General features: G+C 34.7%; 1 protein-coding gene across 2 annotated transcripts; it reads right to left on the reverse strand.

The window, feature by feature from the left end:
• Positions 1-774: 774 nt before the first annotated feature.
• LOC307164301 (signal transducer and activator of transcription 1-like) lies at positions 775-10461 on the reverse strand. 2 transcript variants are annotated; one of them, XM_079880958.1, is made up of 23 exons: positions 10371-10461; positions 9356-9483; positions 9113-9257; positions 8935-9030; positions 8560-8649; positions 8342-8420; positions 8096-8190; positions 7828-7979; positions 6209-6367; positions 5925-6017; positions 5753-5812; positions 5531-5560; positions 5083-5173; positions 4936-4974; positions 4783-4866; positions 4574-4672; positions 4349-4484; positions 4196-4251; positions 3108-3202; positions 2505-2644; positions 2200-2388; positions 1217-1289; positions 775-1122 (listed from the first exon to the last, which is right to left on the reverse strand). In XM_079880958.1, exons 2-23 carry the CDS (start codon positions 9481-9483, stop codon positions 1095-1097), a joined length of 2157 nt encoding a protein of 718 aa, XP_079737084.1. In that variant the 5' UTR covers positions 10371-10461; the 3' UTR covers positions 775-1094. The 2 variants fall into 2 exon arrangements, with proteins under 2 accessions (XP_079737084.1, XP_079737083.1); XM_079880957.1 differs by having other exon boundaries at positions 7828-7994.
• Positions 10462-10937: the final 476 nt, after the last annotated feature.

Below are 10937 nucleotides of genomic sequence, written 5' to 3' on the forward strand. Positions count from 1 at the left end.
AAACCGAAGCAGCACAAAAAAAAAAAAATTCCAGTCAAGTGTCTTAACTGTGAGTGTAAATGCAATTAAGAAAAATTGCATTTAAATGATCATTTTGCTACAGTTTTTGCTTGAACATGTTAAACATACCTAATCATTTCTGTAATACATTTTCTTTTTAATTTTGTCAATCTCTCAAATTGAATATTGCTACCCATATGCTTCCATAGAATGAGAGAACCTGCTGTGGAGAAACAAAAAAACAACAACGTTTAAACTACATGAATAAAAAGCATGTACTTGTCTTTATTAGTACTTCACATTATGTAACACTGTCTGATGTTCAAAAATAGATCAATTATTCCAGCTTGGATCTGAAGCAGTGACTGACTGCAGAGGGATGGTTGTTGTTTATTTCTGTTAGACTGTACCTGGGCTGACTGAAATCAGTGTGTGTGTTTGTGCAATTAAAGCAATGGTATATACAGTAAAGATTTTTGAAGTTTTGATGTGCAAAAATAAATATGTACTTCTCAAAAGAGAGGAGGTTTTTCTCAAACAAATGTCTTAACAGAAACAGAGTATTTGCATGTATTCATTATGGCAAAATCTAGCATGAGAGACTGGTACACAGACTTACTAAATATGATTATTACAAACATTCTCAGTGACAACAAAATGCAAGTTTCTTGACCATATGTTCACACACACACACACACACACACACATATATATATATATATATATATATATATATATATATATATATATATATATATATATATATATATATATATATATATATATATAAAGAAATAGGATTACACTGTTTTAGCTGTAAATGTATTCTGTAATTTGACTAAAGAAAATGGCTCCTTTTCATCACATAAGAAGTGGAGAATAAATGTAGTATATTTTTATGACTAATTTAGTAGAGAGAAGATCTGTGCAAAGATGAATCCTTTGGGTATCACTATCTGTTTCCATCGTTCATTATAGTTGTGACAGATGCAGTACTTCTAGAAACAGGATCATTTTCTCCCCCGAAAAACTTGGATTAAATTTAGATGCATCGGTGGAGAAACGTTCCTCAAACCAGCGTTGCCTTGATGTGCTCAACACTTTTGGAGTCTTGAAACAGGGCTAAAAATATGGATAAATAAAACATGAATATAGTTTTTCAGAGACAGAAATACACATATAAAAAAGAGAGTAGAAAGTAAGGAAAAGTACTTACTTTTCTGACACAGAAATCATGCGTCTGTCTATATATGGTTTGATGGGTTTGTCTATCTCCATCTCTTCTGAATCTGATGGACAAAAGAACATGTAAGGTGTGTCGATATTGACAAAACACGTGGTCTCTAACATACAGTGGTCCTAAAATGCTTTTGAACACAGTTCCACTTACATCTGTTTTCTGTGACTTCAGATCAAACTCATTTTTATTTGTCAACCATTTTGCTTGAAAGAAGTGCTTGTGCTCTCTCATTTAAAAAAAAAAAATGGTACTTGGTTCAATATTTTGTTTCTTAATGCAATGAAATTCATTGTTAAGTGTGACTATATATTTCGGGACACTATACTGTAAGAATATATATACAGTTAGAAGAGAAATGTGCTGTAATATATTAAAGGGATAGTTAACCCAAAAATGTCATAATTTACTCAACCTCATGTCATTCCAAAAAATACTTTTATTTATCTTCTGAACACAAATTAATATTTTTAATGAAATATTATGAAATATGAACATAAATATGAATTTGCAAACTTAAATGCTGTAAGCATTGTTTGCTGATCAGATTAAATCTGTTCATCATATAAAGCGATTGTGTCTCTTCGGAAGATTAAACTGCTTGGTTCATATGGATTTCTTTTACAATGTCTTTATGAATGTTTTCAAGTGTCAGAGTTTTGGGTGAATAGACTTTTAATGGAGGGACAGAAATCACTCAGATTTCATTACAAATATCTTAATTTGTGTTCCGAAGATGAACAAAGGCTTATGCGGTTAGAACGACATGAGGATGAGTAAATAATGATGGAATTAGAATTTTTGAGTGAACTATCCCTTTAAAATATACTATGTACCTTTTGTATTATATAGTGATGTTTTTTTTGCACCCATGAGATCTGCATCATAATCTTGGCCACATTTTACACTCATGTCTTACACCTCTTTTTACTCAATGAATGAATGAATGGACGTGTATCTACCATCACAAGAGCTGCTATAGTAGCGACCAAAAGCGTCATCTTTTGGGATGTCTGGGTAAAGGTAGACGAGGGGATTCACTGGAACCTCCTCTGAAGCAGTGAGGGTGTAGTCCCGGATGACGTTAGCCAAAGAGATGTTCGCCAGATCTGATTTAGTGTAGGGCTTCACCGAATGCATCTTAGGTTTACCTATAATTTACACACATGTTGATACTCATTCACGTGCAGTAAAAGACTGCCAGATGCACACTATTATTGTTTTTAAAAAAATGATTATAAAATACTCAGTTCAAACCAGCACACACCATCCTGTGAATGCTCCACCCATGTGATGGTGATTCCTCCTTCTCGACAGCTTTCACTGAAGCGCAGAAGGAAAGTGCCCGGGAGTTTGTCTATCAACAAAGCCTTCTCTCTCTCTTTACTCATGAACCCAATAATATACCTGCATATTGTTATGAGAAATTAAAAAAATATATAAATAAAGTTTTTTGGCAGCTTGTGGCATTGAATAAAAATATCCATCAAATTTCAATGTGAATTAAATTTGTCATTGTTACACTGTAATTGTACATTTAAGTACTGTAACTACATGTACTTACTATAGGGTTAGGATTAGGGTTTGGTTTGGTTTAAGCTTAGTTGCATGTAATTATGCATAATTTATAGTTATTACTATAGTAGCTACATGTAACATGTAAAAATGCCACTGTAAAATAAAGGGTTACCGCAATTTGTTTTATTTGGAATAACGCAGACTGTTGAATCATACACAATAAGAGCAGAAAGATATATTAATAAAGAAAATGGGGTGAATGTTGAAATCGTGTTGACTTTAACTTTGTTAATTTCAAACTGAAATTAGAATTGGAATTAAATAATAATAATAATGATGATGGAACTCTTACCCATCATTCCAGATGTTGAGCAGATGTTTTTTAATAAGGTCCAGAATTCCATCCATCCACAGCCAGAACGCTAGACCCCTCTCATTAGGAGACATCTAGGTGAAAACACACACGTTTATTTTATTATTTCATTTATTTTTATTTTATTTGTATTTTTATTTTTATTTAAAAAAAAGAGGATTTTAAATATAGAAATGTCGGCCCTCCGAAAAGTATAATCATGCAAATGTATATATATATATTAGTTTCACCTTTCAATTTGAATTACTGAAATACACAAACTTTTGCACAATATTCGAATTTTTCGAGTTTCACCTGTATGTATAGACATTTGAAGTGGATCAAAAAAGTTAATCAAAGTTGTCCTAAGACAAGAACGGGTATTGTTTAAAATTCATGGGTAACTTTGATGAAAGGTTTTGATTCACTTCAAATGGTGACTACTATATATATACATATATATATATATATATATATATATATATATATATATATATATATATATATATATATATATACATATATATGTGTATATATATAGTAGTCACCATTTGAAGTGAATATATATATATATATACATATATATGTGTATATATATAGTAGTCACCATTTGAAGTGAATATATATATATATACATATATATGTGTATATATATAGTAGTCACCATTTGAAGTGAATATATATATATACATATATATGTGTATATATATATAGTAGTCACCATTTGAAGTGAATCAAAACCTTTCATCAAAGTTACCCATGAATTTTAAACAATACCCGTTCTTGTATTGCTTACAGCTTATATATATATATATACATATATATATATATATATATATATACATATATATATATATATATATATATATACATACATATATATATATATATACTGTATATATATTCAGTTAGTGTCGAGTTCTAAAAGGCCAGCTGTTCTATTTGGTATCAGGTTCTTCCACAGTCTCAGTTTTGTCTCTAGGTTTTGTTTTATCAGTAAATCATGTGCTGACAGCAGAGGAACAAACAAAAGTGAGAAAACGAAAGCAACTTTCCTGTCTTTGTTTCAGTCACTACCATAAACCTACCTTACAAAATGTATTCCAGTAAATGAGACCCTCAGGGTCACCTTGTGCTTCGTGACCTGAAAACAAATATGAAATCTGAAAAAATGTGCTATATATTAAGAAAATATAAGTAATATTTTTTATCAAGAAATAAGAAAATATAAATAAACTCACCAAGAAGTTTGTCGGCCAGCGTTCTCAGCTGCTCAGAGTTCAGCGCTCGTTTAGTGACAGAAGAAAACTGCCAGCTTATGACCTTTGAAAGATGCTCCCATTTCACTGGTGGCGGATTCAAGAAGAACGTCAGATTCTGAGAGAGAGAGCGAGAGATGGACGGCGAGAGTCAGAATGGAAGCATCAGCAGAGGACAAAAACACTGATGAGGGGAAACGGCCATACGTGGGGTTCACTGCAGAGCATGTTGTACCATAAGATGGAGCCCCAGGCACTAGGTAACTGATTCACGTGAGAGATCACCACAATAGGAAGTGATATGTTCTGTTTAATCACAATAAAACAGGTCAGGTCAGAATTACTGGTCTGATCAACAGCTCAAATGTCTTGTCTACCCATGTTATTGACATTGTAACTGTTTCAGAGTACCTTACCGATAAATCAACACATAGTTCTGGCTGAACGAGTTGAGTTTCAAATCTAAGTAAGTGCAGCTCCTCAGAAATGATGAGAGAAGTCTGTAATAAAAGAAAAAAACATCAGCCATTCATAATGATCCATTTCAATGTATGTGTTTTATGGCCTACCTCATTGGTTCTGTTGCTACATTTCATTTCCTTTAATTGCTGTGGGGAGAAAAGAGAGCAACAGTAAGTTTTCAATCAGACATTAACATGTATTTATGATGTGCAATAATGTCTTATCTGTCTGTCCTGGGGTTTTCCACAACATACCAAATGGCGAAATTCAGCTGCTAGACATCCATTGGATTCCTCTAAGTTGATAACTTTAGAAGTTGTCCCTAAAATATTGAATTTTCTACATCTAGGACATTAGAAAACAGACAATTGGATTATTTGAGCTTTGGTGGCATGTATTAAAATGCTAATAGTGAGCCATTAAAATATTTTATTCAAAACAGAATCAGAGTTTGTCATTATGTATTTCAGGCTTATTATCTAGTGATTATTACATTGCTCACTGTAATACTGTACAGTATAGTAATATAGTTGCAGGATTGCAGTCTTGTTCAAATGTGGGTTGCAGAAGCTTTTGTGGTTGTTGTGTGGGCCACAATTAAATGTTTGTTAACCTATCTAAATACATTGGCTCATTCGAAACATCATATTATAGTAATAGATCACATTTGGACTCTGAGTTTCGGCGTAATATGTTACGTACCCTTTTACTGTGTCATTCTCTGTTAAATCTCTGCAGGAGAAAAACAAATATACTGTATGAATACACAGCAGATAGATAGATAGATAGATAGATAGATAGATAGATAGATAGATAGATAGATAGATAGATAGATAGATAGATAGATAGATAGATAGATAGATAGATAGATAGATAGATAGATAGATAGATAGATAGATAGATAGATAGATAGAAATGACTTACTTGTCAATAGAGACTTTTACTTTCAGTTGACAGTTCAGTTCAGGGAGTTTGACTAGTGATCTACAAAATAATAAAACATATTTAGATTGGATATTGGCTACACATCAACATCACTGAAATAGCATCTAAATTGAGTGACATAAGAGCGTCAGTGACTGTAACTTTAACCCACCTGATCTTGACTGTGAATTGAACTCCTGTCTTTATCACCAAGGGTCTCTGAGGATGTGTGGGCATACACGGCTGTCTCTCCACTACAAGAGAACTGAAAGACACGTCACAACCGCTGTCATCCTGTTCAAAACTATAATCTTTCAGAAGTGACGTAAACCACAGAATACATTCAAATTCCCCCGTGAACCTTAAACCCACAAATCCTCGTATCAACAACCAGCAGTTTGTCTTTCTGCAGCTTCTACATATAAAGGGAAGAATAGTTACGGTGTTGTGTCTCACTTTGATATAAGGTTTTTGAAGAGTGAAAGTGCCTGTTCATCCAGCTGGCTCTTGCCCAGAGTGAGAGGGTCGTTGTTGTAGGTGAACTTCTGCACCAGTTCCTGAACTTTCTTCAGCTGCTGACGGATCTGCTGCAGACACTCTGCCACCACTGTGAACCTGCAGCACAATTCATGCAGTAGCTCATTATAGAAAAACAATACATCAGTACCAAGGACAGCACCAAAACAAATATACGGGCAATATGAGCTCATTAGCTCCAGCTAATTATTTGATAATAAAAATTATTTACTTAGCAAATAGAAAATCTTAAAGTCACCATAAAATAAAAAATAAAAATGATTGGAACATTCCAGTATTTATAATAAATGATATATCTGTGCACACATCATAATTTTTTTAAAATTCATATGCCCTTGTAATCTTTAATCAAAATAACTCCCCCTGCCTCTTCCAACGACATCACATGACAGACAAAATTAAAGGGATAGTTCACTTTGAAATTAAATTTTGGTATGTTTTAGCTTACCTCAAGGGCATCCAAGATGTAGGTGTCTTTTTTTCCGCAGTAGTTTCAATTTTGATATTTTTAGGTCAAACCGTTCTTGTCTCTCAGTCAGATAATGCAGGTCTATGGTCACTGTCTCAAAGAGCATGCACAGAGTCCAAATTAAAACAATTCCCCTTCGTCCAAATTAAACAATTCCCCATCGTAAGTACACATTGATGGCCTAAGACACGAGACGAGCGGTTTGTGTGAGAAAACGAACAGTATTTATATCGTTTTTACCTAGCGCCTGCGCGGGCGCTTCCTATTGTGTGACGTGTGCGCAGACTGGTGCATAGATATATACAATAGATGCCGCCTTGGCTACGGCAGTTCATTGACATCTAGTGTATATATCTATGCACCAGTCTGCGCACACGTCACACAATAGGAAGCGCCCGCGCCTTCAGATCACTTGGACGTGGCTGTGTACAAAAGGTAAAAACGATATAAATACTGTTCGTTTTCTCACACAAACCGCTCGTTTCGTGTCTTAGGCCATCAATGTGTACTTACGATGGGGAATTGTTTAATTTGGACGATGGGGAATTGTTTTAATTTGGACTCTGTGCATGCTCTTTGAGACAGTGACCACAGACCTGCATTATAGGACTGACAGACAAGAACGGTTTGACCTAAAAATATCCAAATTGAAACTACTGCGGAAAAAAAGACACCTACATCTTGGATGCCCTTGAGGTAAGCTAAAACATACCAAAATTTAATTTCAAAGTGAACTATCCCTTTAAGTTATTAATGGTTAACATTATATTTCCTTACATTTCATAATGAACTACTCACTTCATAATGCCTACTCACTTTTCATCGGTTCTTTGTGAATTGGAATGTGTGCAATGGATTGTGGGTGATTTAAGGATAGGATACACTTGATGCAACCTTCAAAATGAGCTATATGAAGGGCGCGAAACGAAGGTCCTTCGAATTGAGACGGCCTTCGGTGGCGCTTGATGACGTGGCAGCCGAGATATGCAGCCTTACTAGAATCCAGCCTTCCGTTTGGAAAGCACCCATTATTTTGCTTGCAATACAGGTAATTTGGAGAGGTTCTCACCAGCTCTGCAGCTGGTCCAGACACGCATTGGGCGGCCCACCGATGCAAGCCATCTGCTGACGCTTCTTCCACTCGGGTAACTCATCTGATATGAGTGTGTGCTGGATCTGCTCTGCTAGAGTCAGTACGTTAGCCATTTCCTTTATCACCACCTGCACACATATATGCTATTTTGTAGAAAAGAAATGATACTGAAGAAAAGGGCAACATTAAACACATTCCTACTGATGTGAACACACTATCTGCGTGCAGGGGCATCTCGACCTACCTCTCTTTTCATGCTTAGCCCCATAAACATTTGTCGAATTGCCATTTCCTCCTGCAGGATCTCTTTTGTTTTGTGGACATTCATATCAAGTTCCACTGAAACCATACAAATTAAAATCATTAGTTCATTCAAACTCTGTTAAAAAAACACATCTATAAAATTTAACATTGATCTAATCAATAACAGATATCTCAAAATGTCAACTGATATCATACCAGGGCGAAATGCTAAGAATGTATCTGTTACCTCGACTCTGCAAGGTCTTTCTCTTGAAGTCATACTCATCTTGTACGTCCTCCAAAACCTGAATGTCCTGTTCTATTTCCTATAGAGAGGCAAATATTCCACAAATAAATTGTAGTCACTTTCTAGACATAGTTTTTCGGAAATGTGGGTAATTTTTGTGGTAAAGACCCAAAAAGATTCAATATCAGACCTAGTCATTATTCACTGAGATGTTTTACCTGCACGCTCGTCTTCAAATTGTTGATTTTATTGCCCAAATCATTTTGTTGTTCCATCATGAAATTCCCCTGTGATGAGTTACCTTTACCCTAAAAACAAAATTACAGAGATGAATGACAACACAAGCGAAAGTTTGAAATGACAGCTGTGACGCAACACTTGTACTTTAGGTGCATTTATGTGAACTTAGTGTACTTATCCAAGTAAGTCTTGGGTAATATAAGGAAACTACATGGGTTAAGGAGATTAGGTTTAGGAGTAGGTTGAAGGTTAGTACCTACTGTAGTTATTATTACTATATTAAGTACATAGTATGTACATGGGGAACAGGACTGTAAAACAAAGTACAACCAACGAAAGACTAAAAGCCTTACTTGTGTACTAAGTGCAGTTTCCAGTATCTTTCTCTCTTCCTTCAGAGTGTTCGCTATGATCATAGCCATGTGAACAGGATCCTCCTGGAAGTGCTCCTAATGGGAGACGATAAATTCCATTACCATTTCATTCTAGAATAATGAAAATAATTCAATTGAATGTAATCTTTTTTTGCACCTGTAGGTTACGCTTAATTTTGCGTATATTATGCTGTAAGAGGAAGTTGTTTCCCAGGTTGAGACGGCTGTAGTGCTCATCCAGTTGGTTGAGGAGCTCATGGAAGCGCAGGGTGGCCAAGGATACATTACATGCAACGGATTCCCTGCAACCAATAATAATGCGCAAAAAAAAATATTTTCAGCAATTCGTGATGCTACTACTGTAAATCAAATGAAATATGAAATTACAAAAAAATCTCACCAGTCATGACTCTCAATCCATTGACTGAGATACTGTCGGATCTCCATGGGGAAAGCCTCATCGTAAAGCTGGTCCACTTGCTCCAAATACAGAGAGTCCAGCAGCTGAAGCTGGTTCCACAACGTCATCTGCAAACATAAAATGCAAACCATTATGACTTACTGTAATACTTTAACTGTTTACATACTACATCCTGTCTGTGTTGACGTTTGTCACCTAACACTAATTTAATTTTTTTTTAGTAATTCAATTTTTTTTAACATAATGTCTGTATTATAGTAAACTTGTACACTGTATTTATCAACAGGATTTGAAGAGTTATATCTGTTTTACTGCTTTTTATATTTGTATTGTTCACTGTAATCTTCTTATTGTGTTTTTTTTAGGTAGACAATTTTAAGATCTGTCCAGGGACAACGGATGAAAAATAGCCTTTTGACTAATTCTGGTGCATTTGCAGCAAAGTTATCCCTGTCAAATAAATAAATAAATAAATAAACACCTTGTTTTATGCGCAGTTATGTTAACATTAGGCATTAAGCTAATAATAATAATAATAATCACAACAGTTAATAAAATAAAATAAATAAAATGTGTTATAAAAATGTAATATTATTTAATAATAAATTATACTTTGATAAAAAGTTTTTTTTTATTTAATAAACATAATATTAGCGTTTTAGTGCTGTGCTCATCCATTAAAACCACTTAAAATCAAGGGTTTAATGACGTTCACACTCATTACTGTCCTTTTACGACATGAGTTAGAGTAAAGGACTAAATATAATTTTAGAGATTAATTAAATGCTTCTATTCTATCATACAATTAATATCCATTAGTTTTAAAGCTGTATGTAACAGAATAAAATAATATACTATGTCTGATGTTTCATTCCATGCATGGTAAACAAAACTGCTTTACATGACATTACATTACATTATTCTTCAGTTTTCCCACAGCCTTTTACAAGAGCGAACACAGATAAAACGCTTAGACAACATAACAGAAAATTACCTTTCAACATGTAAGTTGGGTCAAGGCACAAAGCAGTATTTCTCAGGCTAAGTAGACAAGACACACGTAGATTAAACTGTCTCTGCTTCAGACTTTTATTCTCTTTAGTAGCCCCCAAATGGTTATGCATGAAAAACTGACGCAGGTTACAGCCCACGCTGTCATTGTAGGCCAATCGGAATGCTGTAATTACCATATGTAAATATTCTAGTGATGACAACCAATAATGTTCTAGTGCGTAAACTATAACCACGCCCCTTTAGCGAATGGCTGTTCCAGCGAAGCGCAGCCCTCCCTTGACCATCACTGATTACAGAATAGGAACTGCTGAGAAAACAGAAACTTAGCGACACACTAGAAATTAATAATAAATACATACATAAATAAATAAAAAAAACATTCATTATAAGTAGCTAAGTTCCTTCAACCAATAAAAAAGACATTTGGAGCACATCCGTGGAGCAGTATTTCATGCTGATAGGCTGCGGTCTGGAGGAAGGGAGGGAGGGGGTTGTGAAACTCATGGCATAGCCAGCAAGGCAAGCACGCGTTTTCTGAGAAAGCGAG

The sequence above is a fragment of the Squalius cephalus genome, assembly GCF_949319135.1.
Source record: "Squalius cephalus genome assembly, chromosome: 9".
Lineage (NCBI taxonomy): Eukaryota > Metazoa > Chordata > Actinopteri > Cypriniformes > Leuciscidae > Squalius > Squalius cephalus.

What these genes read in the sequence shown, in the direction of transcription:
- LOC307164301 (XM_079880957.1), bottom strand. Translation starts at nt 9,483, where the DNA reads ATGACGTTGTGGAACCAGCTTCAGCTGCTGGACTCTCTGTATTTGGAG. An exon ending in TGGATTGAGAGTCATGACTG is followed by an intron (nt 9,258 to 9,355) that starts GTGAGATTTTTT and finishes TATTGGTTGCAG; the next exon opens with GGAATCCGTTGCATGTAATG. An exon ending in AAACTGCACTTAGTACACAA is followed by an intron (nt 8,650 to 8,934) that starts GTAAGGCTTTTA and finishes TTTTGTTTTTAG; the next exon opens with GGTAAAGGTAACTCATCACA.